General features: G+C 40.1%; 3 protein-coding genes across 5 annotated transcripts in view; 2 read left to right on the top strand and 1 right to left on the bottom strand.

Moving 5' to 3' along the window:
- Window positions 1-288: 288 nt before the first annotated feature.
- rnaseh1 (ribonuclease H1) lies at window positions 289-5,297 on the bottom strand. 2 transcript variants are annotated; one of them, XM_083934687.1, is made up of 8 exons: window positions 4,999-5,297; window positions 3,781-3,905; window positions 3,289-3,468; window positions 3,008-3,107; window positions 2,847-2,901; window positions 2,672-2,756; window positions 2,446-2,570; window positions 289-549 (listed from the first exon to the last, which is right to left on the bottom strand). In XM_083934687.1, exons 1-8 carry the CDS (start codon window positions 5,133-5,135, stop codon window positions 457-459), a joined length of 900 nt encoding a protein of 299 aa, XP_083790813.1. In that variant the 5' UTR covers window positions 5,136-5,297; the 3' UTR covers window positions 289-456. The 2 variants fall into 2 exon arrangements, with proteins under 2 accessions (XP_083790813.1, XP_083790814.1); XM_083934688.1 differs by having other exon boundaries at window positions 3,289-3,465.
- Window positions 5,298-9,306: 4,009 nt separating this feature from the next.
- Window positions 9,307-16,283, top strand: rps7 (ribosomal protein S7). Its single transcript, XM_083934264.1, has 7 exons — window positions 9,307-9,344; window positions 9,882-9,967; window positions 10,427-10,498; window positions 11,002-11,145; window positions 12,325-12,389; window positions 14,910-15,060; window positions 16,173-16,283. The coding sequence occupies exons 2-7, from the start codon at window positions 9,893-9,895 to the stop codon at window positions 16,248-16,250; spliced, it is 585 nt and encodes a 194-aa protein (XP_083790390.1). The 5' UTR covers window positions 9,307-9,344; window positions 9,882-9,892; the 3' UTR covers window positions 16,251-16,283.
- A 3,887-nt stretch (window positions 16,284-20,170) lies between these two features.
- cnksr3 (cnksr family member 3) overlaps window positions 20,171-26,362 on the top strand; it is a 39,652-nt gene continuing 33,460 nt past the window's right edge. For both annotated transcript variants that reach the window (XM_083934494.1, XM_083934495.1), the window contains exon 1: window positions 20,171-20,346. In XM_083934494.1, the coding sequence (XP_083790620.1) occupies window positions 20,295-20,346 (52 nt within the window). In that variant the 5' untranslated portion in view covers window positions 20,171-20,294. The remainder of the gene's footprint in view (window positions 20,347-26,362) is intronic.

Here is a 26,362-nt window from a genome sequence, read left to right as displayed (position 1 = left end):
ATTTGGAAATACTAAAACTTTTTCTGGAATACTAAGTAGTATGGGTATATGTCCACCTCCGGACTTGCAGACTGAGCCTCCTTGAACACGGTTTCACTCCCTTCTCTTCCTCACCTTAATGCTGCTTTGCTCGTTGTGTTTTTCAGCCTTCGCTCTCTTTCATCCCTACTCTCCTTCACTTTCTTCATCGTCTTCATCTCTTTCCCTCAAAAACAAAACAACAACCCTGAGAAGAAACCTCATACTGATCTACTTTGATTTCATGCTGCGTCACAAAAACACAAAACGGTCAGCGGAAGCAGAAACTTTATTTAAAACTAAGACATATTATAAGAAACGTAAAAACTTCCCTCTCAGAGATTCAGTTTAGTCACAAAAACCAGAGAAGACGAACCAGAGAGCACATGAACTGTCCCGCAGCAGGTCTCTTTAACCGTGATCGTCTCTTTCTCGGTGCTACTGCTGCTGTAAAGGCTTCAACGCTCCCTCTCTCGACAGTCTGTCCGCCTCCTCGTTGCCTCTGTAGCCCGCGTGACCGGGGATGTGCAACTGCAGGAAGATGAGAAGGCAATACATTTTTACTGGCCTTTAAAGTCATTTGTCTTTTCATCCTTAGAGGGTTAACGCCAATCACTGGCGCCCTTTGACCTCTTGGCTTCATGGTTGATTGTAAATGACATTGATGTCAAAACTCTGATTTTCCTAAAAGCACTTTTCAAGCCTTCCAGACCCTTACGGCTGTGGTAATTTACATATTTATATACAGTATACCAACTACAGACGTTATTGTGCTATGAACACATGAAATGAGGCTTTTTTACAGCTTTCTACAAAAGGCCGACAAAGTTTGGGGTTTCAAACTGCTTGTAAGTTTCAAGCATTCCAAGAACATTTGAATCCTTTAACACCAAATCAAAATTAAAGTATTTATCAAGGACGTCTAGAAGGCGGAAAAACCCTGAATCAAACCAAACAAATAGATTGCCTTGAGTCGACTGTTGAAGGTAATCAAACCCAAATGTGATGGATGAAGTTAATATTTCAGCTCTCTGCAGTCAGACAACAGCCTTGAAGTGCCCAGTGATGTGAATGTCAGCCGGTCGTAAACACAGGAATCTTTTCCATCTGTACATCTAACTTAAGTTCAATTTCACCGTTTCGTAATTAAGGAATGACGTCCATCATCATCCAGTGTGAAGTGGAGCCAGGCGATACTGATCTGTGCTTTTGTTTAATCAGTTATTCATTTCTTACTTCTATTCTTGGACTCAGTAGTGCTCGAATAAATGGGACCTCCTACCTCCTTAACATACGGACACAGAAAAAAACAGACAAATAAATGTATGGGAACAAATGTAGAAATAAATGTAAAGCATTTATTTTTTTCTGTATTTCTGTATTTCTTTATAGTTATTCATTAATTTCTGTATTTATTTCTGCATTTATGTATTTATTCATGTATTTACTTATATATTTATGTATTAATGTATTTATTTATACATTATTCATGCATTTATTTATTGAAACTTAAGTCCTTTTCTATTTTAGCTTGTTTTTATTACTTATTCTCTTTAATGACTGTATTTTTTAATGTTTTGTAAGAAGCACTTTGAATAACCTTGTTGAAATATAAATAATCTTGCCCATCACAGACTGTATCTCCGTTTTCTTTTTTAAATATTCGTCAATATAAAAAAACTTGCAGAGCATGATACCAATGCTTGGCTGATTTATTTTTAATACTGATCATGATGTTTATTTAGCCACGTATTTATACTTTATTTCCTTTTCCACCTTGATCAGAAAACAGCTGAAAACTGACACAAAGTGTTAAAACTGAACATTTTTTAAATCTCAGTTTGGTTCATTTTGTAAATCGTTTTGTTCGTTCAATAGTTTGTTTATTGTGGACGTTTTCAGAATGTTCTTGTTTACACTAAGATAAGGTAAACAACTCTTATTATATTAATAGTTTTACTGAGCTAAAAATGAGTTTGACACTTTTGATATAGAACAAGTAGCACCGGATCACCTGCCCAAAAGAGCACAAACTAAGTGTCTTAAAGTGCTGATCTAACCGTTGTCTTTCTTTGGCTCTTAAATCTGTTTCTGTGAAAAATTGATTTAAAAAAATCCTTATGTCTGGCTGCCTTCAAGTTATGCTGAAAACATAAGAAAGAGGAGCAGAAAACGCCAGAATAATCTAACAAAGTACAAATTTAAAGGCTCACTGTTGAAATATGTATTTTGCCTGTAAATAAAAATCTACCCACACAAAAGTTAGGGAGCGTTTCGTCGTGTACCTCGCTGCTTTTCCTGAGGAGAAATTCATCTTCTACAACACTGGTGGTTAAGAAAGTAAAAGGAAGTAATGTGGTGACTTTTGATTTGATTTTAAAGTGACAACCCCGTAACTGACTTGACTCTTCGGTGACTGATATTTACCCAAACCACCTCCACCTCTGCGTTCAGTTTGTCCAGCTTCACAAAATCGTCTTTGTTTGTGATCTGGCCTCCGGATTTCAGCCGCCAGCCGTTCAGCTTCCAGTTCTTCACCCAGCTGGTCACACCTGCAGCGAGCGAACGCACAACAGTGACAAGTTTGAAAATCCCAGACGGCGTTAAAAACCCAGAAGGTTTTGTGATCTTTTTTTTTTTAATCGTGACTCACCGTTGATTGTGAACTTGCTGTCGGTGTAGAGGACCAACTTCTTTATGTCGTTCTCTTTGGCTTGTTCCAGCGCTTTGCAGGCTGCCTGGCACACACACACGCACGCACGCACATGGTTACAACTGTAAACACACCATCAGTGTGTGACGACTACATGTTTCCAAAAATGCTGTACCTGTATTTCGGCACGCTGGTTGGTTTGTCTCCCGTGCAGCCGCTTTGCAACATTTCTACAGGAAAGAAGCGATAAATGTGAAAAATGAATGTATTTATTTCTCTCATTTTTATGATTTTTTTTTTCATAGAGAACCGCTCTACTTCTAAGTCTTTTCTCACAGTGGGTGGTTGCGACCCCAGTAGACTCCGATACCAGCTTTGGCGCCCACCTTTCCATTGGAGGAGCAGCAACCGTCGGTGTAAACGACAACAGCGTCACCTGAGCAGAGAAGGAGACAATCTGAGTGACACCGAGGTGAGTTCAAGTGTCCAGCTGAACCTTTACAGAGCACAGTATGTGTTAACTAGAAGCTTAACAAAATCAATCATTTATTTGACATGCAAGTCAGACAAAGAACCGTGTAAAAGCTCTAATTGCCACCGTCGTTTGACCACCTTACCCATGTATGTGAATCCGTCTGGGCTTTCTGTAGACGCGCTTTCTGTCTGTTTGACTCGTTTGGGATTGGACTCGCCGTCCTCCTCTGAGTGGCATCTCTTCCTGCCAAGGGGGATGTACTCCAGAGGCTCCGGGCCTCTTTTAGGAAGCAGTGCGGCGGCCGACTCCACACACTGAGCTACTGAAAGACAGAAGACACTAATTTTTATTCTTTGAAACTTAAAGAAATGCTTTGCAAAGTGCATTTTTAAGCGATTACATGGAGGTATTTGACCCTGATCCAGAACAGTATACTACAGAGCGAGGAAACCTCTACCAGAACTTGACATTTCAGTCACAGACGTGCTCATAAAAATGTGTTGCCGGAAGATTGTTGAGAGTACAAACACGTCAGATGGTGGGAAATCTTCTAGGCAACCTATAACCTAGAAAAAGGTGTTTTTGGGGGATGTAGCATAGAAGAAAGGCTTCATGTTTCTCTGGAGCAGTTTACCTTTCTCCACGACTGGAACGGGCGAAGGATCGACCCCTCTGATGAACGCCCACGCATCTTTCTCTGATGCAAACTTCTTGAAAGAGGCAGCTGGAAATTTGTCCACCTGGCTCTTACATTCATCCCTAAATCACAGTTTTAAGAAAAAATAAAAGTAGAACAAGACGGGAACTTATGATCAACAATTCCAGAAATCTGAACAAGAATCCTGCAAATCTTCCCAGACATTATATTAACTACTTGGTAATTACTTTCTCTGTCACATGCATTCTGAGCTGAACATTACTCTTGATTATCACAGGTGTTGTGATGTGATCAGTGTGCACTTCCACAGCTCTTTTTTTCTAATGTTTATCTTCCAGTGAAAAAGGGCCAACAGCTACAGAGAACAGAGAAGAAGCACGACTTAACTCTCAATAAATAAATGCATGAATAAATCTATCAATAAATATAGTAATAATTAAATACATAAATGAATAAATGTATAAATACACACAGGAATAAATACATAATTGCTGAAATAAGTGAATATATAATAAATAAGTGCATGAAATAAAGGGACCTCCTACCTCATTTATATATGGACACAGAAATACAGACATAAATAAATGTATGTGAATTATTTTATTTATTCATACATATACATGTAATTATTTATGCATTTATGGATTTGCCTATAAATGTATTTATTTATTCATTGAGACTTAAGTCATGTTGAGTCCTCCATAAACAATATCCAAATAATCCCAAATTTATGGGGGAAAAAAGACAATTTGTTTGTTTTACTGCAGCATAGCAGAACACATCTCATTACCCTTCACAAATCAACAAAAGCAACTTTGTTTTATAAACTTGGCATAGCCTCAAATATCCCTTAGATGTGGTTAATGCTGCACAGCAACGCCCACCACCACTGGGTGGACCTTTCGATGGACAACATGAAATATCAAGTGGTCAATTATCTGTTGCATCTGAGACGAATTAAAGAGTGGGTGTGTGTGATTACACAACACTTAAAATGTGTCCTTTAGCTGGTGTACCGTTTACCCAAAGGCCAGGAAGCCATTAAAACACCTGATATCTGAATGGATGTCGGTGTGTAGCTCCTCCTCGCTGAAGAAACGTGCACTTGAAGGAGCAACCACTTTGGTTTTCTTACACATAAATGCTCTGACAGATGTGTAAATGTTCTGACACTAAGTACAAAGTCAGTCTCACCACGAACCGTAGACTCCGGGTTTGAATCCTTTCTTCACAGCGTAGAAAAACTTGCCCTTCGCCATGATGTCGTTGGCGGCGCTGCAGACTCTCCTGCTTAACGTCACTGCCCTGAAAGCACCGGTGAGTCTAAACATCACTTTCTACCAACAAACTGCAGTGAAACAGAGGCGGCAAACATCGTGATGTATGACACCAGTACAACCTACGCTGTAGTCCTCAAAGTCCGGAGTTACGCGTTTGTCTCAAGCCTGAAACCTGGAAAAACAAAGACTAGTAAATGTTGAAAAAAGTACTGTTGACAGTGGTATGTTCTTACAAAACTCTCGCGATGTTTCTTTTATCCCATTTCAGGGGTGGACTCCCACAACTCTCGTGATAGCCAAATGGGACGGCCCGGATTGGATAAATACAACTCTCGCGATGTTCCAGGCATAGACATATAAAGAGTAGACGCCGCATCGAACGTTGGGCCGCGAGAAATGCGGCCGCCATCTTGGACCGGTCATCCTACCAGATTAGTTCTATGAGTGACTCGTTGAGCCTATGAGTTGAGCAGCAGAAGGAACAAGATGCCAGAGCACTGTGCAGCGTATTCCTGCTCTAATCTAATATTACAATATTACAATTCATAATCAGTCCGGTACAGTACAATTTTAAACAATTATACATAAATCCATGCATTTTTAAATGTTATAGTGAGTCCCTCAGGCTGTGGCAGGTAGATACATATTTAGCTGCCAGAGGAGCTGCTGTCCCTTATTATATTATTATTATCTTGTCACAGTAGAGGCATGGAGATTAGCCTCTGTGTGTCAGATGTGTGTGAGTCCAGGCTTTTTTAGTTCAGTTGTACCACAGAAGTTGAAACAGTCTGAAAAGAAAAAATCATACATTTATTTAACTAAGGAAAAATCTGAAATCGTTTGTATAATTTAAAATGGATATTACTGAACTATGCCCCGTGTTTTTGTTTGCACATTAAATACAATTACTACATAATTAAAATATGTAATAAAGAAGACATTCACATAATTAGACCTTGCCTAAAAACAAAGGACACAGTCATTTTAGATACTATACAAAGTTCTCCTACAACATCACTGTCTTTACCAATTAGAGCTACACTCTCGTTGGTAACTGTGCAAGAACAAAACAGTGTGAAAATGATCGATTTAACAAAATGTTATATATATTTTTATACCACACACACTCGCTCAAATGTGGACCCTCCCTCTCCTCTCCACTACCACGACTATGCGACTGGCAGAGCATGGATCATTTCTGAATATCCATTAACATATAGGGTTCGGCTCTTGTTTTTTTTTAGTGCTTTAGATGGAAGTGAGTCTGTTTGACTTGTATTTAGTTGTGTCCAAAATGTCATCTCTCTCTCTGACCTAATTGTATTGATACTCTTGATTTATATGTATTTTAATTTTCTCTGAGTGTGTGTGTGTGCGTGTGTGTGTGTGTGTATGTGTGTGTGTGAGAGAGAGAGAAAGAGAGTGAGTGAGAGAGAGATTTATGTATTCATATATGAAATACAGCCTATTAATACTCTATAAATGATTTCTATTGTTGTGTTTATATTTATAGTGTTTGTAAAATACCTATCATACATCACATATATCATATATCAGAATATTCTATTACTGTTAATCCCACTATGAATATTAAAATGCGCCGAACCGTGTCCTGTCCTTACACTGAGTGGAGCGGGCGACCGGGCCAAGATGGCGGCCCCACCGCTCGTCAGCGCCAATAGGCCCAACATAGACATAAAGAGTAGACGCCTCATCGAACGTTGGGCCTATTGGCGCTGACGAGCGGTGGGGCCGCCATCTTGGCCCGGTCGCCCGCTCCACTCAGTGTAAGGACAGGACACGGTTCAGCGTATTTTAATATTCACAGTGGGATTAACAGTAATAGAATATTCTGATATATGATATATGTGATGTATGATAGATGTTTTGCAAACACTATAAATATAAACACAACAATAGAAATCATTTATAGAGTATTAATAGGCTATATTTCATACATGAATACATAAATCTCTCTCTCACTCACTCTCTCTCTCTCTCTCTCTCACACACACACACACACACACACACACACAAACACACAAACACACGCATGCACACACACACTGTCACACCCACAGAAAAAAAAAATACATATAAATCAAGAGTATCAATATAATTAGGTCAGAGAGAGAGATGACATTTTGGACACATCTAAATACAAGTCAAACAGACACACTTTCATTTAAAGCACTAAAAAACAAAAACAAGAGCCGAACCCTATATGTTAATAAATATTCAGAAATGATCCATGCTCTGCCAGTCGAATAGTCGTGGTAGTGGAGAGGAGAGGGAGGGTCCACATTTGAGCGAGTGTGTGTGGTATACAAATATATATAACATTTTGTTAAATCGATCATTTTCACACTGTTTTGTTCTTGCACAGTTACCAAGTGTAGAGTGTAGCTCTCATTCTAAAAGACAGTGATGTTGGAGGAGTACTTTGTATAGTATCTAAAATGACTGTGTCTATGTGAATGTCTTCTTTATTACATATTTTAATTATGTAGTAATTGTATTTAATGTGCAAACAAAAACACGGGGCATAGTTCAGTAATATCCATTTTAAATTATACAAACCATTTAAGATTTTTCCTTAGTTAAATAAATGTATGATTTTTTCTTTTCAGACTGTTTCAACTTCTGTGGTACAACTGAACTAAAAAAGCCTGGACTCATCAGTTCTGGTTTACAAACATGTGACGTTCGTCCTGCTTTCAAGTGGAGATGTGGAGAACCAAGTAAAAATGTGTGGAGCATTTAGTTCAGCTGTGAGAATATCGGGCACAGAGTGGAAATACATGTTCACGCTTGCCTCGTAAATCTCTAATTCATTCTTTATAATAAACCCCACATCATGTTGCTCCTGTTTGATGAAACAGTTTAACAGCAAAGGATATTGGTCAGATTCTGCCACTTCTCCTTTGATAGTCTAAACTTTAAAAAAAAAGTGACATGACATGAAAAATTATCTCATAATTCATCTCAATGTCATGTTCAATATTTAAAAAAACAAAACTGAGAATATCTGAGGTGACCTGAGATTAACTGTCTCTGAAGTGTCTTCCTCTCATGAAACCCCAGCACATCCTCCGCTGACCTACTGCTGGAAATGTGCAACCATTTACACTAGACCACATGTACGACAACCCCTCTCCTCCCTGCTTCTCCTTTAATATCTACACAGGCTTGCACACACACCTCATGCCGGGGGGGTGAATTAACTAACATTCCCACAGAGGCTAATCTCCATGCCTCTACTGTGACAAGATAATAATAATAAAATAAGGGACAGCAGCTCCTCTGGCAGCTAAATATTTATCTACCTGCCACAGCCTGAGGGACTCACTATAACATTCAGAAATGCATGGATTTATGTATAATTGTTTAAAATTGTACTGTACCGTACTGATTATGAATTGTAATATTGTAATATTAGATTAGAGCAGGAATACGCTGCACAGTGCTCTGGCATCTTGTTCCTTCTGCTGCTCAACTCATAGGCTCAACGAGTCACTCATAGAACTGATCTGGGAGAAGGACCGGTCCAAGATGGCGGCCGCATTTCTCGCGGCCCAACGTTCGATGCGGCATCTACTCTTTATATGTCTATGAGGCCCAACGTTCGATGAGGCGTCTACTCTTTATGTCTATGGTTCCAGGCCTCTCCCTTTTTCATTGAAAATGAATTATTGACAATATCATGGCATAGAAAACATGACAATAACCCTGGAGGAATAAACATGACTTAAAATACAGTAATAAATGTATAAATAAATACAGTAATAACTGTATAAATAAATACAGTAATAAACAAATAAATACATGCATAAATCAATATAAAAATACAGAAATAAATTAATTATAAGTGAAAATGAAATTCATAATTAAATGAATAAAAAGGACCTTCTGCCTCATTTATATCTTGACAAAGAAATACAGAAATACATGAATGTAGGTGAAGAACAATGTAGAAATAAATGTAGCGCATTTTTATGTATTCTTTTATTTATTTGTACATGTATTTCTGCATTTATTAATTTATTCCTGTATTTATTTATACATTTATTGATGTATTTATTTATTGAGACTTTAGTCATGTTTTTTCCGCCAGTTGATAAACTCTCGCGATGTTTCTCTTATCACTCACTGTCAAGCGCGTCCTTCGGCAGCTCTCGCGATATCGAAATGGAACGTCCGGATTGGATTAATGCAACTCTCGCGATGTTCCGGCCTCTTCCTTGGCCGTCGTTGACAGAGGTTAGTCGTGCTACTTTTCACAGAACTTGCTTTTCAATCTTAAAATGAGCTTTAATGTTGTTTAATTCCTATGAAAACACACCGTAAATAACATTAAGGCTCTGATACGTTAGATTATGTGGTTTACGGCGGCGGATGGCTGATGTATATGACTAAATGAAGCGTAGTAGAGGAGCACCAGTGAATGGTGCTCTTGTGTCGGGGAGCAACATGAGCAGGCCGTGCATGTGTTCAGATAACAGCTACATTTATGTAAGAGGAGGTAGTTCTACTCAATATATAAAGCCCATTGTACTCTGTGTGTAGTTTTATGTCTTTACTGGCGGCAGTGTCTATCATTATATTATTCAATTTGTCCAAAAATGCTTCCAAAATCAGCTTTCCTCTGCCCACTGCTCCCGGCTAGCATTGAGATGCCTTTTTAGCCTAGCCTAGCTGTAAAGTACATGCTGGCTTTGAAGGAGCTCCTGAAAAGTCATGTCACAATATACAAGGTAATCTATATATGTAACTACACGTCTTTTATTTCCTTTTCAGAGACAAAGGCCATGTTCAGTACCAGCGCCAAAATAGTGAAGCCTAATGGCGAAAAGCCAGACGAGTTTGAGTCTGGGATTTCCCAGGTAAGAAGAGCAGGTTGCACATAAATGTTTACTGTAGTGTTGTTTGATAAGCACTATGTAGTGTGTGACGAATGATGCTAAATTGGACATTGTTAATGGTACCACAGATTTTGAAATAGTTCACTTAATAGCGAAGTTTAAATGCCAGAAATGCTAAACTTCATGCAACTGCTAGTTCTGCTTCTAAACTCAGTATGTAATTTTAAAATATGACGACTGGAGTATGTTACAGAGACAGGATGTGAGTTTTGTGTCAGTAGATGGGTTTTGAAGTTTATTGCAGCAGGGAAAGTGTAAATTTATCTTCTGGATAGTTAGATTCACAACATTAATGAACAGAATCCACTGGGCTCCTTGACTGATTGTCAGTATTTTTAGTAGGAACCAGGTTCTGCTCAGCGGACATGTATGATTCCATTACGGTGTATGACTAAAAGTATTTGACTTGTCTCCCTGCAGGCTCTGCTCGAGCTGGAGATGAACTCCGATCTGAAGGCTCAGCTGAGAGAGCTGAACATCACTGCAGCAAAGGTTGGCAGACATTTCCACTTTCTTTTTCTGCATTACTAGTTTTTAAAGAGCTAACAGTCTTGACCAATGTGGTGCTGTTTTGCTGACATTCATATTGTTAAACCTGCATGTGTCTTAAATGAAAATGTTTGAGATGGAAGTTTAACCCGACGTGGATATCCAGCGAGGTTGCTCTCCTGGCTCTGTCCTGGTGGCGTATGGGAGCGTAGCCTTTGGGCTGAGACGTACAGTCCCGTTCCACAATGTCGGAGAGAAAGCTCTGTCCCCGGCCGCTGGTCGGTGAGGACGGGCGTTCTGCATATTCCTACAACTTCCCAGAGTCCTTTGGGGCCGTTACTGGGGAGCTAAACCATGCAGTGCACATTATACAGTAAAAAATCCACCCTACTTTCACTGTTATCTTCCACCTTTACTGTTAGGACTTTTAAACAATGGTTGGTTTCTCAAAGACTAACAGACCTGTGATCTTAAGACAGTGTTTTGTTTGTCTTTTTTGTTTCTAGGAAATCGAGGTTGGTGGCAGCAGGAAAGCCATCATCATCTTCGTTCCCGTTCCTCAGTTGAAGTCCTTCCAGAAGATTCAGGTGCGCCTGGTCAGGGAGCTGGAGAAGAAGTTCAGCGGAAAGCACGTGGTCTTCATTGCACAGGTGAGAATGATGTTGTCTGGGTCATGTGTTCTATGGAGCTCCCTGAGGGTGTGCTGAAGGGATTCAGGGGCTGTTTCTCCTTGTGTGACTGGAGTGAATGTTGTCTGGACTGGAGCTTTCTCCAGTATTTACTACAGGTTGTCACAGTACCAGAATTTCAAACATTGATACAACAATAGTATAAAAAAGATACTCAATAATACCGATGCAAAAGGAAAAGTCTTCTGCACACCATATAGGATAAATGTTTACTTTTTTCTTAACAGCTGAAGTCACTGAACACACACCAACAGTTGATTTTCTAATAGCACTGCTACTTTTCAATACAATAAAATGTGGATATTGTATCAATTTAAAACATCTATTGAACTGTATCAAAGGACACATGTATTTGACTACCTTACTACAGGTTCACTATTGGCTATTGGTACACTATTTTACTTTAAAAATCTTGCATTTCGTTACTGACAAAATGCTGCATTTTCAAATTTTGCATTTGTTAAACTGAACTAACAGCTTGCAAGATGGTTATTTGGCACGAATAAAAGCAGGCCTCTTCACAACCTGCAACAAGAAAGATAAATGGTGGCAATTTTGAAACAAGTTCCTTGAGCATTTTTTTACCTGACGTGGATATCCAGCGAGGTTGCTCTCCTGGCTCTGTCCTGGTGGCGTATGGGAGCGTAGCCTTCGGGCTGAGACGTACAGTCCCGTTCCACAATGTCGGAGAGAAAGCTTTGTCCCCGGCCGCTGGTCGGTGAGGACAGGCGTCCTGCATATTCCTACAACTTCCCAGAGTCCTTTGGGGCCGTTACTGGGGAGCTAAACCATGCAGTGCACACTATTTTCACATCAGAGTTCAGATATTGACTGTTTGGATAATAGTTTATGAACTAGTGATCACTGTTAGGGGAGTCTACAATGATGAAAGTGGACAAAGCTGTAAAAAACATTTTATGTTGTAATGTTTCTGTTAATGCAAAAAGACATAAGTATTCAACATTAAAACTGCCGAGGCTTAACCAGCAGGAACATAAATATGGCAGGTTATTTCTAGTATTGACCCAGAACATCAGTCTGACTCTGATCCATTTGGTTGATCAATTATATTTATTTAATTGAATTATATGAATTTTAAACTGTCCTGATTGGAGATGAATAAGATGTTGTTTTTTTCAGAGGAGAATTCTACCCAAACCCACCAGGAAAAGCCGCACAAAGAATAAGCAGAAGCGTCCCAGGAGGTAGGTAAAATAAGATTGGAGCATGAGAATAATCCTGAGTTTTGTTTGAGTCAGAACTATATTTTTATATTCTCTTATGTTCCCTACTGCTGTGGTATCATTCAGTGATACAAATCAACAGGGTTCCAGACTGCGACCAACATTTTAGTGTGCGACTGAATTTTACATCTAGTTGCACATGCGTGACCAGATGTCTCTGCATATCAATATGTACGTGGCTAAACAGCAACAGAGTGATGGATAAGGCGGGAACGATATGTAAGCACTGTAAGAGGATAGTGCCGTCAGCACCATAACACAAATGCATAACGTGAGCTCCCGCAGCTAGTCAGTGTCAAAACTGGATGGACCCAAAGGCTCAGTATTTGACGAGCCGCGACAGCAGAAATTTATCAAGCCGTTGTTTCTCCGTGCAGCGAGTAAGGCAGCAGGAGACGCACAGACTGCTCTGATCAATCAGTGTAGATACGGTGTATACTATATACTCTACTGCCCTGAGTACCGAAGGCTAAACCGCGGCTAACACAAGTACTATGCAAAGACACCTGCAGCACCACCACAGCTCTCTGCTAAAATCAACCCCCCTGCAAACAAAAACCCTAAAAAATTTAAATGGTGTTAAAATCAAGTTGTCTCGTTCTCGTGGACTCAATATCGTGTCTCGTCACACCCCTTATTCTGAATGTATGGTATATATGTTTAATATTGTACTGTCATGACAGTAATGGTGCTGCCGGTTTACCTTCTATGTTGCATCTTCAAAAGTGCACAATAAAAATGTAACACTGAATTTGAAACGGCACATTGTAATTTCTGCATCTATTATTGGTTTACTGTGTGCCCCTAAAATCTCTGGTTTCTCTCCTAAAGTTCTCAGTTGGGGGCCGCAGTGCTCCTAGTGAGAAAAGTTAGTCTGGAGCCCTGCTGAGGTTGTGCGATATGATAAACATCTTCCACTATTAGGCCATTAGCTAATCAATTAGCAAAACGGCTTATATGAGAAATGATTTTGTTGCAAAATAACTAACCTGAGAAATGTCTTCATCTTCCATCTTCTCAAATGTGAATGCTTGTTATTAGAAGTCTGTGATGGTAAACTGCACATTTGTGTTTTCAACGTCCTGTACGACTAAAACAAGTTATTAAAATGATTAAAAGGATTTTTAGGATGTATAAATTAAATTGTATCGACTTGAAATGTCTACTTCGGCTCTGGGAAATGATAAAGAACATTTTTCTCTATTTTATAGACCAGACAGACTGATCAGAAAATGAAAATAGCCAGCAGATTAAAAAAAAAAGTATTTTAGCTGGATTAATATGAATTTACTGTTTTTAACCTTTGTCAGTTTAATTTGCTTTCATTTGAATTTACACATTTGTTGATTGCTGTCATGAAATAAAATTATCATAGATGTTGTTCACAGGGCCACAGCAACAAAGAGCAACCAAATCTCCATGTTAACTGATCAATAAAAAACAAATTGTGTAAAATCTTAAAGCACAAAGCTCAGTTTAGACTGCAGCTGATTATTATTGTCATTATCTACTTTCTCCAATTATGTTCCGGTTAATTGTTTGTTCTCTCAATACTAATGTGGTAGAAAATAGACCGTCAGTAGATTTTGTTCAACACCCAAACGCCTCAGTTGAACAATTTCTTTTCATTCGTGCTTTTTACATAACCTGCCAGGAGAGAAATGACAGTAAACATGAACTTTAAATACAGGTAATTTATTGTGACAGAAAAAGAAATCAGTAAATCCTCAGTTTAGAATCTGGAATCAGAATATTATTTGAGCAAGAAAAATGAAAGCTTAAAGCTGTCTAAAGTAGTCCTTAAAGTAGTCAGTGTTGTTCAGGGCTGAAATTAAAAAAGATCACTGTGTACTCTGTTACATATTTTTTGTATCATTCAATGTTGACCTGTCAAAAAACTGTAACGGCTTATTTTCAATGTTTCTAAAACCTCTGAAAATCAAATTCCACCTTTTGAAACACTTTTATTTTATAGTGCTGCGACCGATAATCAATTGACACCATTTATCAGTTATTATCATGTAAAGTGTGAACTCAGTTTTAACCCGACGTGGATATCCAGCGAGGTTGCTCTCCTGGCTCTGTCCTGGTGGCGTATGGGAGCGTAGCCTTCGGGCTGAGACGTACAGTCCCGTTCCACAATGTCGGAGAGAAAGCTTTGTCCCCGGCCGCTGGTCGGTGAGGACGGGCGTTCTGCATATTCCTACAACTTCCCAGAGTCCTTTGGGGCCGTTACTGGGGAGCTAAACCATGCAGTGCACAAACTTTGATTTCTCGGAACTTGTTAGCCCAAATGCATGTTTTTAAAGAGTTAATTTACAATGATATGATGCAGTGAATAACATTGTAGAGGATGGAACCGGTGAATATTTGCCTTTTGACTTGATAAATGACTTGTTTAACCTGAATCTTGTCGGTGTTCATCCTGCGTAAATGTTTGGTATTAATGTGACTTTTTTTCTTGATTCCTCCGTCCTTCAGCCGTACTCTAACCGCGGTCCACGACGCCATCTTGGAGGACCTGGTGTTCCCCAGCGAGATCGTTGGTAAGAGGATCAGAGTGAAACAGGACTGCAGCAGGCTCATCAAGGTCCATCTGGACAAGGCTCAGCAGAACAACGTCGAACACAAAGTGAGTTGATGTGAAAATGGCTAAAGTAGAAGCTTTGAATGACCTGATTAGAGCTGCAACAATTAGTTTCATTTTCTAGATTAATCATTTGGTCGAAAAAACATCAAAAAATTGTGGGAAAAGCAAAATGTGATGTTATAAAATGTTGTGTTTCGTCAGAACATACCAACCCCCCCCCCCCAAAAAAAAATAATTCAGTTAACTATCATGTTATGAAATTATCAAAATGATTATTTCCCGCTAGATTTAATCAATAAATCGATTAATTGTTGCATCTCTCAACATGATCATCAGGGTTTGGTAGTGATGTGCAATAATACAAAGTGTCAATTTGACTTTTTGGTAATATTGGAACCACCACAACAAACCTGGTTTTTGAAAGACGGCACTGTCCAATCAGAGGCGTCTGTTCCCCGCACCTGTGAAGTCATTGGCTGGTGCAGTTTTAACCCGACGTGGATATCCAGCGAGGTTGCTCTCCTGGCTCTGTCCTGGTGGCGTATGGGAGCGTAGCCTTCGGGCTGAGACGTACAGTCCCGTTCCACAATGTCGGAGAGAAAGCTCTGTCCCCGGCCGCTGGTCGGTGAGGACGGGCGTTCTGCATATTCCTACAACTTCCCAGAGTCCTTTGGGGCCGTTACTGGGGAGCTAAACCATGCAGTGCACAAACCTTTGCCTCTGAGAGATACCAAACAACAAATGTGAAGAAGTGTAATCAGTATATTACAAATGTCAAATGCTTGAAAAGTGCTTGAATTTGATTTTTGGAAAGGTGCAAGAGCCCTGACTAATTTTCTGTATTTTCATAATTAAAGATAAAATGCAATGAGTTGAGCAGCGCTACTTAATCGTCTGAATTGGTGCAGAAGTTTGTTGACAGAATGTAATGATCTAAATGTTATGGCACATTTGCTGATTTTAGCGTCTTAAATGTAAAAAGTATTTGATATTTTTAAATTATAAATTGAATAACTGTTTTTGAAAGCAGTTTCTATAAGTCATACTTTTTTAAAATTCTACCCCACATTAAATTGAGAGGATATTCCGTGTCTATTACACCAAGAGTGAATCGTGCTGCTGTGATGAAGTTAATGTGTTTTGTTGTCTTTCAGGTGGAGACTTTCTCTGGTGTCTATAAGAAACTCACAGGCAAAGACGTCGTGTTCGAATTCCCAGAATTCCAGCTCTAAATGCAGATGACAAAATAAATTTGTTTACTGTCACTTTTGTTCTTGGTGTTTGTCTTCTTTCTTTTTTTAATCTGGTGTTCATCTACTTGTTGCTCATGTAAACCAACATTTTTAAGATTTGAAATCAAAGTGTGTACCTTGAAGGTGCTTGAGTTTTCCTTTTTAAAAAGCTGCACAGCCTGTTAACAGTTGGTCAAAGGTTGTATTTGGCCTGTTTTTAAAAAGGACCAAAGTCAGATGTTCCTTCCTCTGGCACCACCCTCAGGACAGTTAAGGCTTTCTCACCCCTCAACAAAAACTCCACTTTAGATTGATTTTATAATTATCACAGCAGAAGAGTTTTTTGTTTTGTCTTTGAGACCTTTTTCAAACTTGAAATTAAAAAGATATTCCCTATTTGGGGAAATATTTAGTTTCCACCATGGCAGATGGAGCTCCTAAATCACCTTTAATTTCCATCTTTGTATTTAAAAACTCTTACTATTGTGATTTATGGTGGGCTGAGATGGTGTGTTATCTTCTATTTTTCCAATATGGTCAAAATGAATAAATGTAAACGGCACAGCAAAGGTACAACATGCATCTTGCATTACATTTCATTTAGCAGACGCTTTCATCCAAAGTGACTTCCAATAAGTGCATTCAACAGTTAGTGCAGTAGCTTCAAATAAGCTGATCCACAGGTTGCTACGTATAAGTGCTCTTTTGCTTTGTTTTTTAAATCATCTTCTAAGCCAAGTTGCAGTCGAAAGAGATGTTTTAGCCTGCAGTGGAAGATGTCTTTTTATTTTTTTCTGCCTTCTGAATGTTGATGGGGAGCCGGTCCCACCATTTGGTAGCCAGGACGGCAAACAGTCGAGACTTAGTCGAGTAACTGAGTTCCCCTCAGTGAGGGAGCAACAAGTCGATTTCCCGATGCGGAGTGGGTGGGCCGGGGTGTAGGGTTTAATCACGTCCTGGATGTAAGCTGGGCCTGATCTGTTAGTAGCACCATAAGCAAGTGCTAGTGTCTTAATACGGACGGCAACAGGAAGTGAAGGGAGCCGAGGAGCGGTTCAGTGTGAGAGAACTTGGGTAGGTTGAAGACCAGTCGAGCCGCTGCATCCTGGATGAGCTGCAGAGGTCGGATGGCACAGGCTGGGAGACCAGCTAGAAGGGAGTTACAGTCGTCAATGTGTGAGATGACAAGAGCCTGGACCAGAACCTGTGCTGCCTTCTGGGTCAGAAGAGGACGTAGCCTCCTGATGTGCAACATATATCTGCACCATTGGGTTGTTGCAGCAATGTAAGGGAGAGTTGGTCGTCAGGTGTCACACCCAGGTTCCTGACAGTCTGGGTGGGAGCCACCACAGAGTTATCGAGGGTGGTAGTCAGATCACTGGTGGGAGAGCCTTTTCCAGGAAGCAAAAGCAGCTGCGTCGTCTAGGTTGAGTTTCAGGGTGGTGTGCAGACATCCATTGAGAAATGTCAGTCAGACAGAGATCTGTTCTGCTGCGAGTGTGTCGGACTGAGGAAAAGAGAGAGTAAGAACAACAGAACTAAGGGAGTCGGTGTACAGAGAGGAGAGAGGCCCCAGGATTGAACCTTCACACCCCAGTAGTAAGATGAAACAGTTCCGACACAGAGCCTCTCCGAGTTACCCGGTATGTGCTTTTTTAGGTAGGATGTGAGCAGGGGGAGTGCAGAGCCTGAGAGACCTTATTGCTGTAGGGTGGAAACATCTGGTGGTTAACTGTCAACGCTGCAGAAAGGTCCAAAAGGATGAGCGCAGAGGAGAGAGAGGCTGCCCTAGCCATGTGAAGGCGCTCAGTGACAGCAAGAAGGGCTGTTTGGATTGAGTGGCCGGCCTTAAGAGCAGGCTGGTGAGGATGGAGGAGGGTGTTCAGGTGACGGTAGAAAGAGAGTTGGTTAAAGACAGCACGCTCCAGTGTTTTGGAGAGAAATGGAAGAAGAGAGACAGGTCTGTAGTTTATAATTTACTTCAGACGGGTCAAGGGTAAGCTTTATTGAGGAGGGGTTCACTCAGGGGAGCAGCCAGTGGATAAAGATGTGTTAATAAGATGGGTGAGGTAAGGAAGAAGGTCAGGTGCCATAGATTGGAGAAGGTGAGAGGGGATGGGGTCAAGGGGGCAGGTGGTTGGGTGGGCAGAGGTTATGAGGGTAAGAACCTGATCCGGAGATAGAGGGGGGGGGGGGGGGGGTGAAAGAAGACAGCAAAGGTGATGAAGATGTGGTCGGTGGAGGGGTGAGGTCAGGAGGTGGGGTGGAGAATGAAGAGCGTATGCCATCTACCTTTTTTATGAAGTAGTTGACAAGTGGCTTGGTAGAAGGGAGGATGGAGGATGGAGGAGGAGGACTAGGGGGGTCAAGGAGGTTAGAGAAGATGGAGGAGAGTTTTCTGGGGTTTGAGAGGGAGGATTGGATTTTAGTCTGATAGAAAGACTTTTTGGCAGCAGAGATGGAGGCAGTGAAGGAGGAGAGAGTGATAGGTATGCAGGTCATCAGGGTGCTTCGAGTTCCGCCATTTCCTGTCTGCTGCCCGTATAGCGGCTCTCTCAGCAGTCAGCACGCACTGAGTCAGACAACCACAGGGCTGGGGAGGACTTGAACCCGCCATGAAGTAAGGGGACAGAGAGAGTGGAGGGAGGACAGAGTAGAGAGGAGGGATGCATGAGTGAGAAGGAGTCAGAAGAAGGGAGGGCTGAAAGAACAGATGAGGCTGAAGAGGAAGGAGAGAGGGATGGGATGTTGGGATGGACGGGTACTGTATCTGTCGATGAGAACGGGTTGTTGAGCAGAAAGGCCTAGTTACAAAGTACTTAGCTTAATTTAGAGAAGTCTTGTGGTCGGAGCTAGAAAGTCAAGTGCACATTTGCAAGTTTTACTGCTTTTGAGTTGGATCCATGTTTTAAATATTTTGTAAATGTACTGTATTGTACATAATTTGTTATAATATTGTTATAGTATCTTTTTCAATATTTATGCTCCTGACTGCCGTACTTTGCTTTATTGTTTATTTCCTTTTAATTAATTATGCGCCGTAAACACCAAGGCAAATCCCTTGTATGTGTAAATCTACTTGGCAATAAACTCCATTGTGATTATGATTATGATAATGAATGTGAATTCTTGCCAAAATATATATGTTTTCAATTCAACAATAGTCCAACATATATAATACATTTCAAGTTGGGGTTAGCCAAGATAATAAATCAGGTTTGTTAAACAGTAGTGCTTGGACTTATTCACGGAATAGAGACGTAAATAAAACACATGATGAAAACATAATTTACACAAATTTAATGAGGATAAGATTAGATAAACCTTTATTGATCCCTGGCAGGGAAATTCAGTTATAAACATAAATAAAGTCAAATAAATGAATATCAAGGGACAGTGGGGTGATAAGCGATGCAAAGATCTGTATAATATATTAACACAATGTGGTAAATGATGATACAGTGTGGGATATGAGATGCAGTTTAACATAATATATAGTATATTAGGCTATAGCAATATAACAATAGAATATCAAATATAATACGATATGGTGTACAAATGTTTGCCTTAAGTTGACAATTCTGTCTAAAATCAGGCAAGTACAATATTGTTCCATAGTACATACTAGACAAATACAATAATATCATATATAACATCTATAGAGAGTTAAAACAAGTTAAAACCTCTTGGTTAAACCCCAAACCGTACGTTAAGTGACTTCTAACCCCATGAAGCCCTAATGTTCCATCGTTCCCACTGCATCTGAAGGCAGCATTAACATACTCTTATGGGATTGGATGAGAAGGGAGAGAGGGGCGTGGTTAGACCCTTCGGTAACCTAACACCCACCTCTCGCGCGTGTGAACTGCTCTCACTGTAAACTTTCTCCACAGGCTCAGTCAGTGGACGGTGGACCGTTGGATCATTTACGCCGCGGCTGTGTGTCTGTTGTACCGGGAAACTCCTCCGTTTAATCATGTCCGGTTAACGGTTTGAATCGGTATTTTGGAGAAGCGAGAGATAAATTAAAAGCCGGTTGGAGAAATGGAGGCTGTGAGTAAGTGGAGCCCGCAACAAGTGGTGGACTGGATGAGAGGTAAGATGCCAAATAGTGAGACCTACTAACGTTATCTGATGGAGCACTGTTTGGGGGGAACTAACGGTTGTGTTGCTGACCGTTAGTCAGCCGTTAGTGGAGTCAATAAGGCGAATTCAACCCTTTCGCTGCTGTCTGCTTTAAAGTTTCACGTTTTAAAGTTGTTTTCGCAGCTGCAACTTGATCCAACAAATCACATAATTCAATGTAACAGTATATTATGTTATTATTATTATTATTATATTATTATTTTCTGTTCGTAGCACTTGCTAGGCTATAGTTGATTCGTTCTATTTGTATTTGTATTATTTAAACATGGTCAATAAATTGACTAAATAAAAAAAGACATTTAATTAAAGCATTAATTAGTCATTTTGACCGTAGAAATAACACAAGTAACTAATAGTTATGTCTAACTTACAGTGGAGGAAGAAGTATGCTAAGGTTTTTAGCACAATGTAGAAATACTTTGTAACAAGTATAAGTCATGCCTGCACCCAAAGCCAAAGTACAACAGTATTGGCCTAAAGTACCGATAGTAATGAACTCATTGTACAGAATGGCCAATTACAAAATAATGTCTATTATATTATTAAATAATGATTATTGATGAATTCATGTGTAAACACCACTTTAATATTTCAGCTGGTAAAAGTGGGGCTATTTTAAAAGTACTTCTATAAAGCCTATCTTACTTTATATACTACTGGGTAGCTACTACCTTGTGAATGTATCCCTGTGAATAAAGTCTTATTGAAATGTAGTGGAGTAGATATATTAAGTTGCAGGAAGTGGCAAGTAAAGTACATGTATCTTAAAAATGTACTTAAGTACACTACTTGAGTAAATGTACTTACTAACTTTCCACCACTGTAATAGTTTACATGGCGTTTTCTGTTTGGAACACTTGTAGGCTCAAATTAAAGCACTAATCAGTCATTTGGACGGTACAAATGAACATTTCTGGTATAAAGTTATAGTCTCATGGAAGATGCGGTCACTGTTCATGGTTACCTGGTGGTTTATACATTACTGAAGAGTTCACACAGTTTAAAAGTTGTTGTTTTTGCATGAGGATTACTGATTGTGCCTTTATGTCAGATTTAGGGTTGTGTGTCCCTTTTTAAAGTGAAGATACTACCCGAGTTTTGGTGCTGTTATCTTTAACTTGGAGAACTATAAACATATTAAAGGTAACAAAAGATGCCACACTTTTCATGTTGTTGAAACACATGAACTTTGCTTGAATAAAACTTATTTGAAATTAAAATTTAAATCAGGAAGACAAAGAATAAGGTTATACACAATTATATATATATGTGTGTGTGTGTGTGTGTGTGTGTGTGTGTGTGTGTGTGTGTGTGTGTGTGTGTGTGTGTGTGTGTGTGTGTGTGTGTGTGTGTGTGTGTGTGTGTGTGTGTGTGTCTTTGTTTACCTTTTTTACTGACAAATTTCTGCTCGGTTGTTGAACTTGGTTGTTAAGTGGCAGCTGGATTGGATTTGCACACAGCACTGAGCCAAGTATTCATTTCCATTCCAGTGTGCCATTAAGCAATAAACAGGCCTGACCAGTTAACAGATCAGCTATAAAATGTCAATCAGGGCCATGATTCTGGTTTGATAAAGACCTGTTTTTAATTACCAGGAAGGTTTGAACAAGCAGCAGCAGGAGGAGGATTGTTTCTGTTGCAGTGTGAAGCCAGTTTGTGTCTCCTATTTGATAATCCTTGGGTTAACATTCTAATATTCAAGATTAATATTGGGAATAAAAAATTTAAAAAAGATATATGTGCAAAAAGCACTCCTGACTATTGTGTGTTGAGGAACATGTGAAGTTGAAGATACAGTATATTGCATTATTTTAGTTGTTTTGCAACCTTTCGAACACCTGGGATGACGGTTGCTCTTGAAAGCTCCCTGAGCCACTTTGTGCAGCCTGTTAAAAGAAAACAGTACTTTATTTTTTAAACTTAAAGTGTAGTCATTCTGGAAAACTAATTATTTAGATATTGGGGACATTTTTGCGTGATGTGCTGCCGTTTCTTGATGCTCACAAAGGTGGCTGCCAGATATTACCCTAGACGTAGCCTCTACGCCGAGGTCCGTTCAGGAGTACAGGACTCGCCATCTTGTCAGACTTTGACTCTGCCTCATTTCCTCTTACCAAAAAAATGGCATGTATGTGACGTTGGGGGGAGGGAGATACGTCCATCTGGCTGACATTTACCTCTGAGGAGAAGTGAGGGCCAGAGGCTAGCTGTCACTCAAGTGGCCACGCCCCTAATTATTCATAAACTTTAACCTCCAATAAAATAAAAACTAGCCTGGTACAAAAACAATCACCCCCCTCAGTGTTGTCATGGAGACATGCCCTAAACACACAGACTAGAATGTTTAAACAGGTTAAATGATGCTGTGAAAACAGCCTGTTTAACATGGGGGTCAATTAGAAACGGCTCTATTATGAAACCCCTAGTGGACACAACTGCAGTTTTTGGCACTTCCTGATTGGATCAACCAGGAAATCGCTGTAGTGGGGGCTTGGATAAAATGCTTTGGTCACTTGTCTTTCCGACACATCAATTGCACCTGAAGTTCCATATGAACCTTGCACTTTAGTAGGCTAACGGCAGTGGTGCAACGGAACGTCCCGTGTCATTTAAATCCCCTGTATGGGAGCATTTGGCTTCCCTGTCAAGTATAATGATGAAGGAATGAGGTTAGTGTATAAAACCGTGACTGTGTGTAGGCACTGTGGCACAAGAAAGCCATGTGACAGTGGAAACACGTCTACCATGGCCAAGCGTAACCGCTCACTTCATCACGGCAGACTGGGAGACGAGAAGTCACACAGGTACTCATCTTGCGCAGGTACTGACACAAGCAGTGGAGGAATGGAATAATAATAATTAACGAAAGACAAACTTGTGTTTATTTGTCTTGTCTTTTTTTTTTTTGCTGATCCAAAAAATTATCCAATCCATGACTCTGATCTGAGAAATTATCCGTACTGTGAGTTTTGCACCCCTAGCTAACGGCCTATACATGATGTGTTTTTTGTGCCCTAAATCCATTGTTGACGTAAACATACAGAAAGCATGCCCGTGACGACAACATTCATAATACTTAATTCCTTACATTTCTACTTATTCAAAATTTGCTTTTGTTCTCAAATTCTTCAATCTAAGTTTCTCATCTTTGTGGATTCACACCATTTTTGTACCGGTTGAATTGACTGTTGTGAGAAAGTGAGTGTCATTTCAGCCCTTGTCACACACACACACACACACACACACACACACACACACTAACACACACACACACACACACACACACACACACACACACGTCATTAGGCAGTGCAGACAATGCAGAGCTGAGTGTTGCTGGTGGCCAATAAAGACCCAGACAAAACCAGCTCTCCATAGCGGTCGGCCTCCTGTCGTGTGGAGGGTCAAAAGGTCGCTGTGACAGCGCCGCCATTTAACCAGATCTGAATGGCAGACTTTTGTGTTCTGCATGAAAATAACAAACACACAGGGGTCAGTCACAGGACCTGATAGCTCACTTAAGCTTGTTCTCTCCATATGCTTCCTGTGGCACTCTCAAAAACATGACAAATACAGAATAAACGGGGAATTTTCTCAGCACAGTCTCATTCATTTTAGATTCTGCTTTGTTAAAAAATGGTTTTCTGCATTCTAGGAGGAAAAGAAATTTGATGAAATAATTGAATATGATCAGGAAAGTGATGAGCAGACTTCAGGCTGCAGCTTTGAATGTCTTTGTCAATGACCTGAATCCTGCTGTATTTACAGTGTAACTACAGGGCTGTTGGCTGTGAGGGTGTGTGTGTGGTGTGTATCTGTCTGTATGTGTGTGTTTACTCTCCTCGTACGATTCAAGCAACAGGTTCCTTTCACGGGAGGTGCAGTCTGTCTCGTTAAAATCCTCCTGTTTGATTTGGAGTTGGTTCCCACAGAGCCGCTCCAGCTGACCACAAAACACCATTAACCAAAAGTCCAGGAATATCAGAGCAATTGGTATATTTCAGGAAGATAGTCAGGGAACTCTCTGGGGGAAGTCAGAGAATATGGGTCAAGTTCATCATTTCTCATCTGGTGGACTTATTTAGACCGAAATACAAGTTTAATAGATTAATAATATCCCTGATTATGGAACATTTATAAACACATTTTGTTTCTCGTGTGGTGTTCATCTGATGACCAAACCAGTGCTGTAATCTTATTTAATTTTCCAATTGTGATACATTAAATGTCTCACATTTTATATTAAGCTTGAGTAAATTAACTAATTTCCTGGTTTTGATGTGGTAATAAAATCTGGGACACGTACTCATAAAAAAGAAGCAGTCCATAATGTAGCTCTCAGATCAGCGAGAGTCTCTAGGGGACAGGTTCAACACGGATCAGACAGCTGCAGCCCCGAGGTAAACGCGTGTTCAGACAAATCCGCATACTTCTCGTCTGTTCGTCTGACAGGTGCAGTCACACATCACAACGCACATGACGACGGGCTGGTCTGAGAGTGAGAGGCTGAATAAATAAAGATGACACATCCATTTCTCTTTATGATCGGGTGTGTAGAAATAAAAACAATACCTGTGTATTGAAGTACAGATCAGATGCAGAACCCTGAACCAGAAAGAGACATTATTATTGGTCAATAGAAATGCAAAATATGTTTAAAGTCATTTGGAACAAGTGTAGTTAATTGTGATACTCTTTAATATTTTTAATACCAAAAACAAATCTCTTATTCCTGCATCCATGGCCTGGATTTCGACCAAATTAGATTATTTTTATCTTTATGGTATTTTGCTACCAAATAACTGAAAACATATAACAAAGTTAATGTGGCGTTAAGCTGTTTAATTAGATGGTGTAAAACCCTCGTCACTGCCAACAGGGTCTTAACGTCTACTTCATGAGAAGTTGACAGTTTTGAAAATCAGATTATTATCTTGTACTTTGACTCTTTGACCCTCCTGTTCCTCCTTCTTGATGTTTTGCCAAAATAAACTTGTTTTATCGCTGAAACGGTCAACAATGAGAGCAGCCCCAAACTCTCCATCGCTGTGCTTTTAGTTTGAAGGATTTGATCTAACAAAGACCTTCCTGCCCAGCCTTTGAAGGAAGGAAGGTCACAGGTCCGGGAGACTCGGATACATATTTTAACTACCGTTTTAAAAAATTTGCGTCCATTTAGCTGTAAAGAAGAGGTGAAAATATCTATAATATCTATAATCGGGTGTTATCTCTGCACCTTCCCATCATAAACAGTTCCAGTTTCACCTCATATATCTCGCTGCGCTTTCTGAGCTCAGTGCAGCTGCCGTAGCTTTCCAAGTGTCCGGGTTTCGAGAGTTGGCGAATTGAGCTGGGCGCCCGTGATTTGCTTAAAGTAGCCTGGACCTCAGCTTTTATGCAAATGAACAACTCGATGCCTCATTTGCGCAAAAGTCACTGCCACGGGACCACAATGCACTGCACAGTGGCTCACATAGATAATGAATGGGAAGTGGGGAAATCAACACAATCACATTCTTTTACCCATAGTCCTTTGTGTTTTGAGGCTGCTGGTGTTGTGATCAGCAAAAAAAAAAAAAATAGAAAGCAAAACCTCCTCCTGTATGCACCTGTTAGCTGTTGAAAGCCATCCGCTCATGTCCCTCAGTAAGACAAACACACTCTCTCTGAGGATCCCATTGGATCATGAAGGTGGATTGTTTGTTCTGTGGGCGGAGAACCTCTCTCACCTGAGAGCGTCATCATCAGCACACAGTTTCAGGTCTCCAGGGGTTCATTTCTATAGAAACTGACTGAAACCGATGACTGCCCGGAGAGATGGAAATCAGTCTAAAAGGAACAGCAGAGATGTTCAGGAACACACAAATTCAGCGGTGGAATATTAAACACATTTACTCAGGTACATAAGTACACATGTGAGGGTACTTGACAGCTTTAGGTACTTACAGATTATTTTTCCTACAAAA

The sequence above is a fragment of the Echiichthys vipera genome (assembly GCF_963691815.1).
Source record: "Echiichthys vipera genome assembly, chromosome: 19".
Classification (NCBI taxonomy): Eukaryota; Metazoa; Chordata; class Actinopteri; order Perciformes; family Trachinidae; genus Echiichthys; species Echiichthys vipera.
Note: the sequence above shows the minus strand (reverse complement) of the source record. Positions and strands in the feature narration are given on the sequence as shown.

Bases quoted from the DNA above. Each gene is read 5' to 3' on its own strand.
- rnaseh1 (XM_083934687.1), bottom strand. From the start codon at position 5,135: ATGTTTAGACTCACCGGTGCTTTCAGGGCAGTGACGTTAAGCAGGAGA. The intron at 3,469-3,780 runs GTAAACTGCTCC...TCTGTCTTTCAG, and splicing joins CGTTCCAGTCGTGGAGAAAG to TAGCTCAGTGTGTGGAGTCG. The intron at 2,571-2,671 runs GTGAGTCACGAT...CGCTCGCTGCAG, and splicing joins CAGCAAGTTCACAATCAACG to GTGTGACCAGCTGGGTGAAG.
- rps7 (XM_083934264.1), top strand. From the start codon at position 9,893: ATGTTCAGTACCAGCGCCAAAATAGTGAAGCCTAATGGCGAAAAGCCA. The intron at 11,146-12,324 runs GTGAGAATGATG...TGTTTTTTTCAG, and splicing joins ACGTGGTCTTCATTGCACAG to AGGAGAATTCTACCCAAACC. The intron at 15,061-16,172 runs GTGAGTTGATGT...GTTGTCTTTCAG, and splicing joins AGAACAACGTCGAACACAAA to GTGGAGACTTTCTCTGGTGT.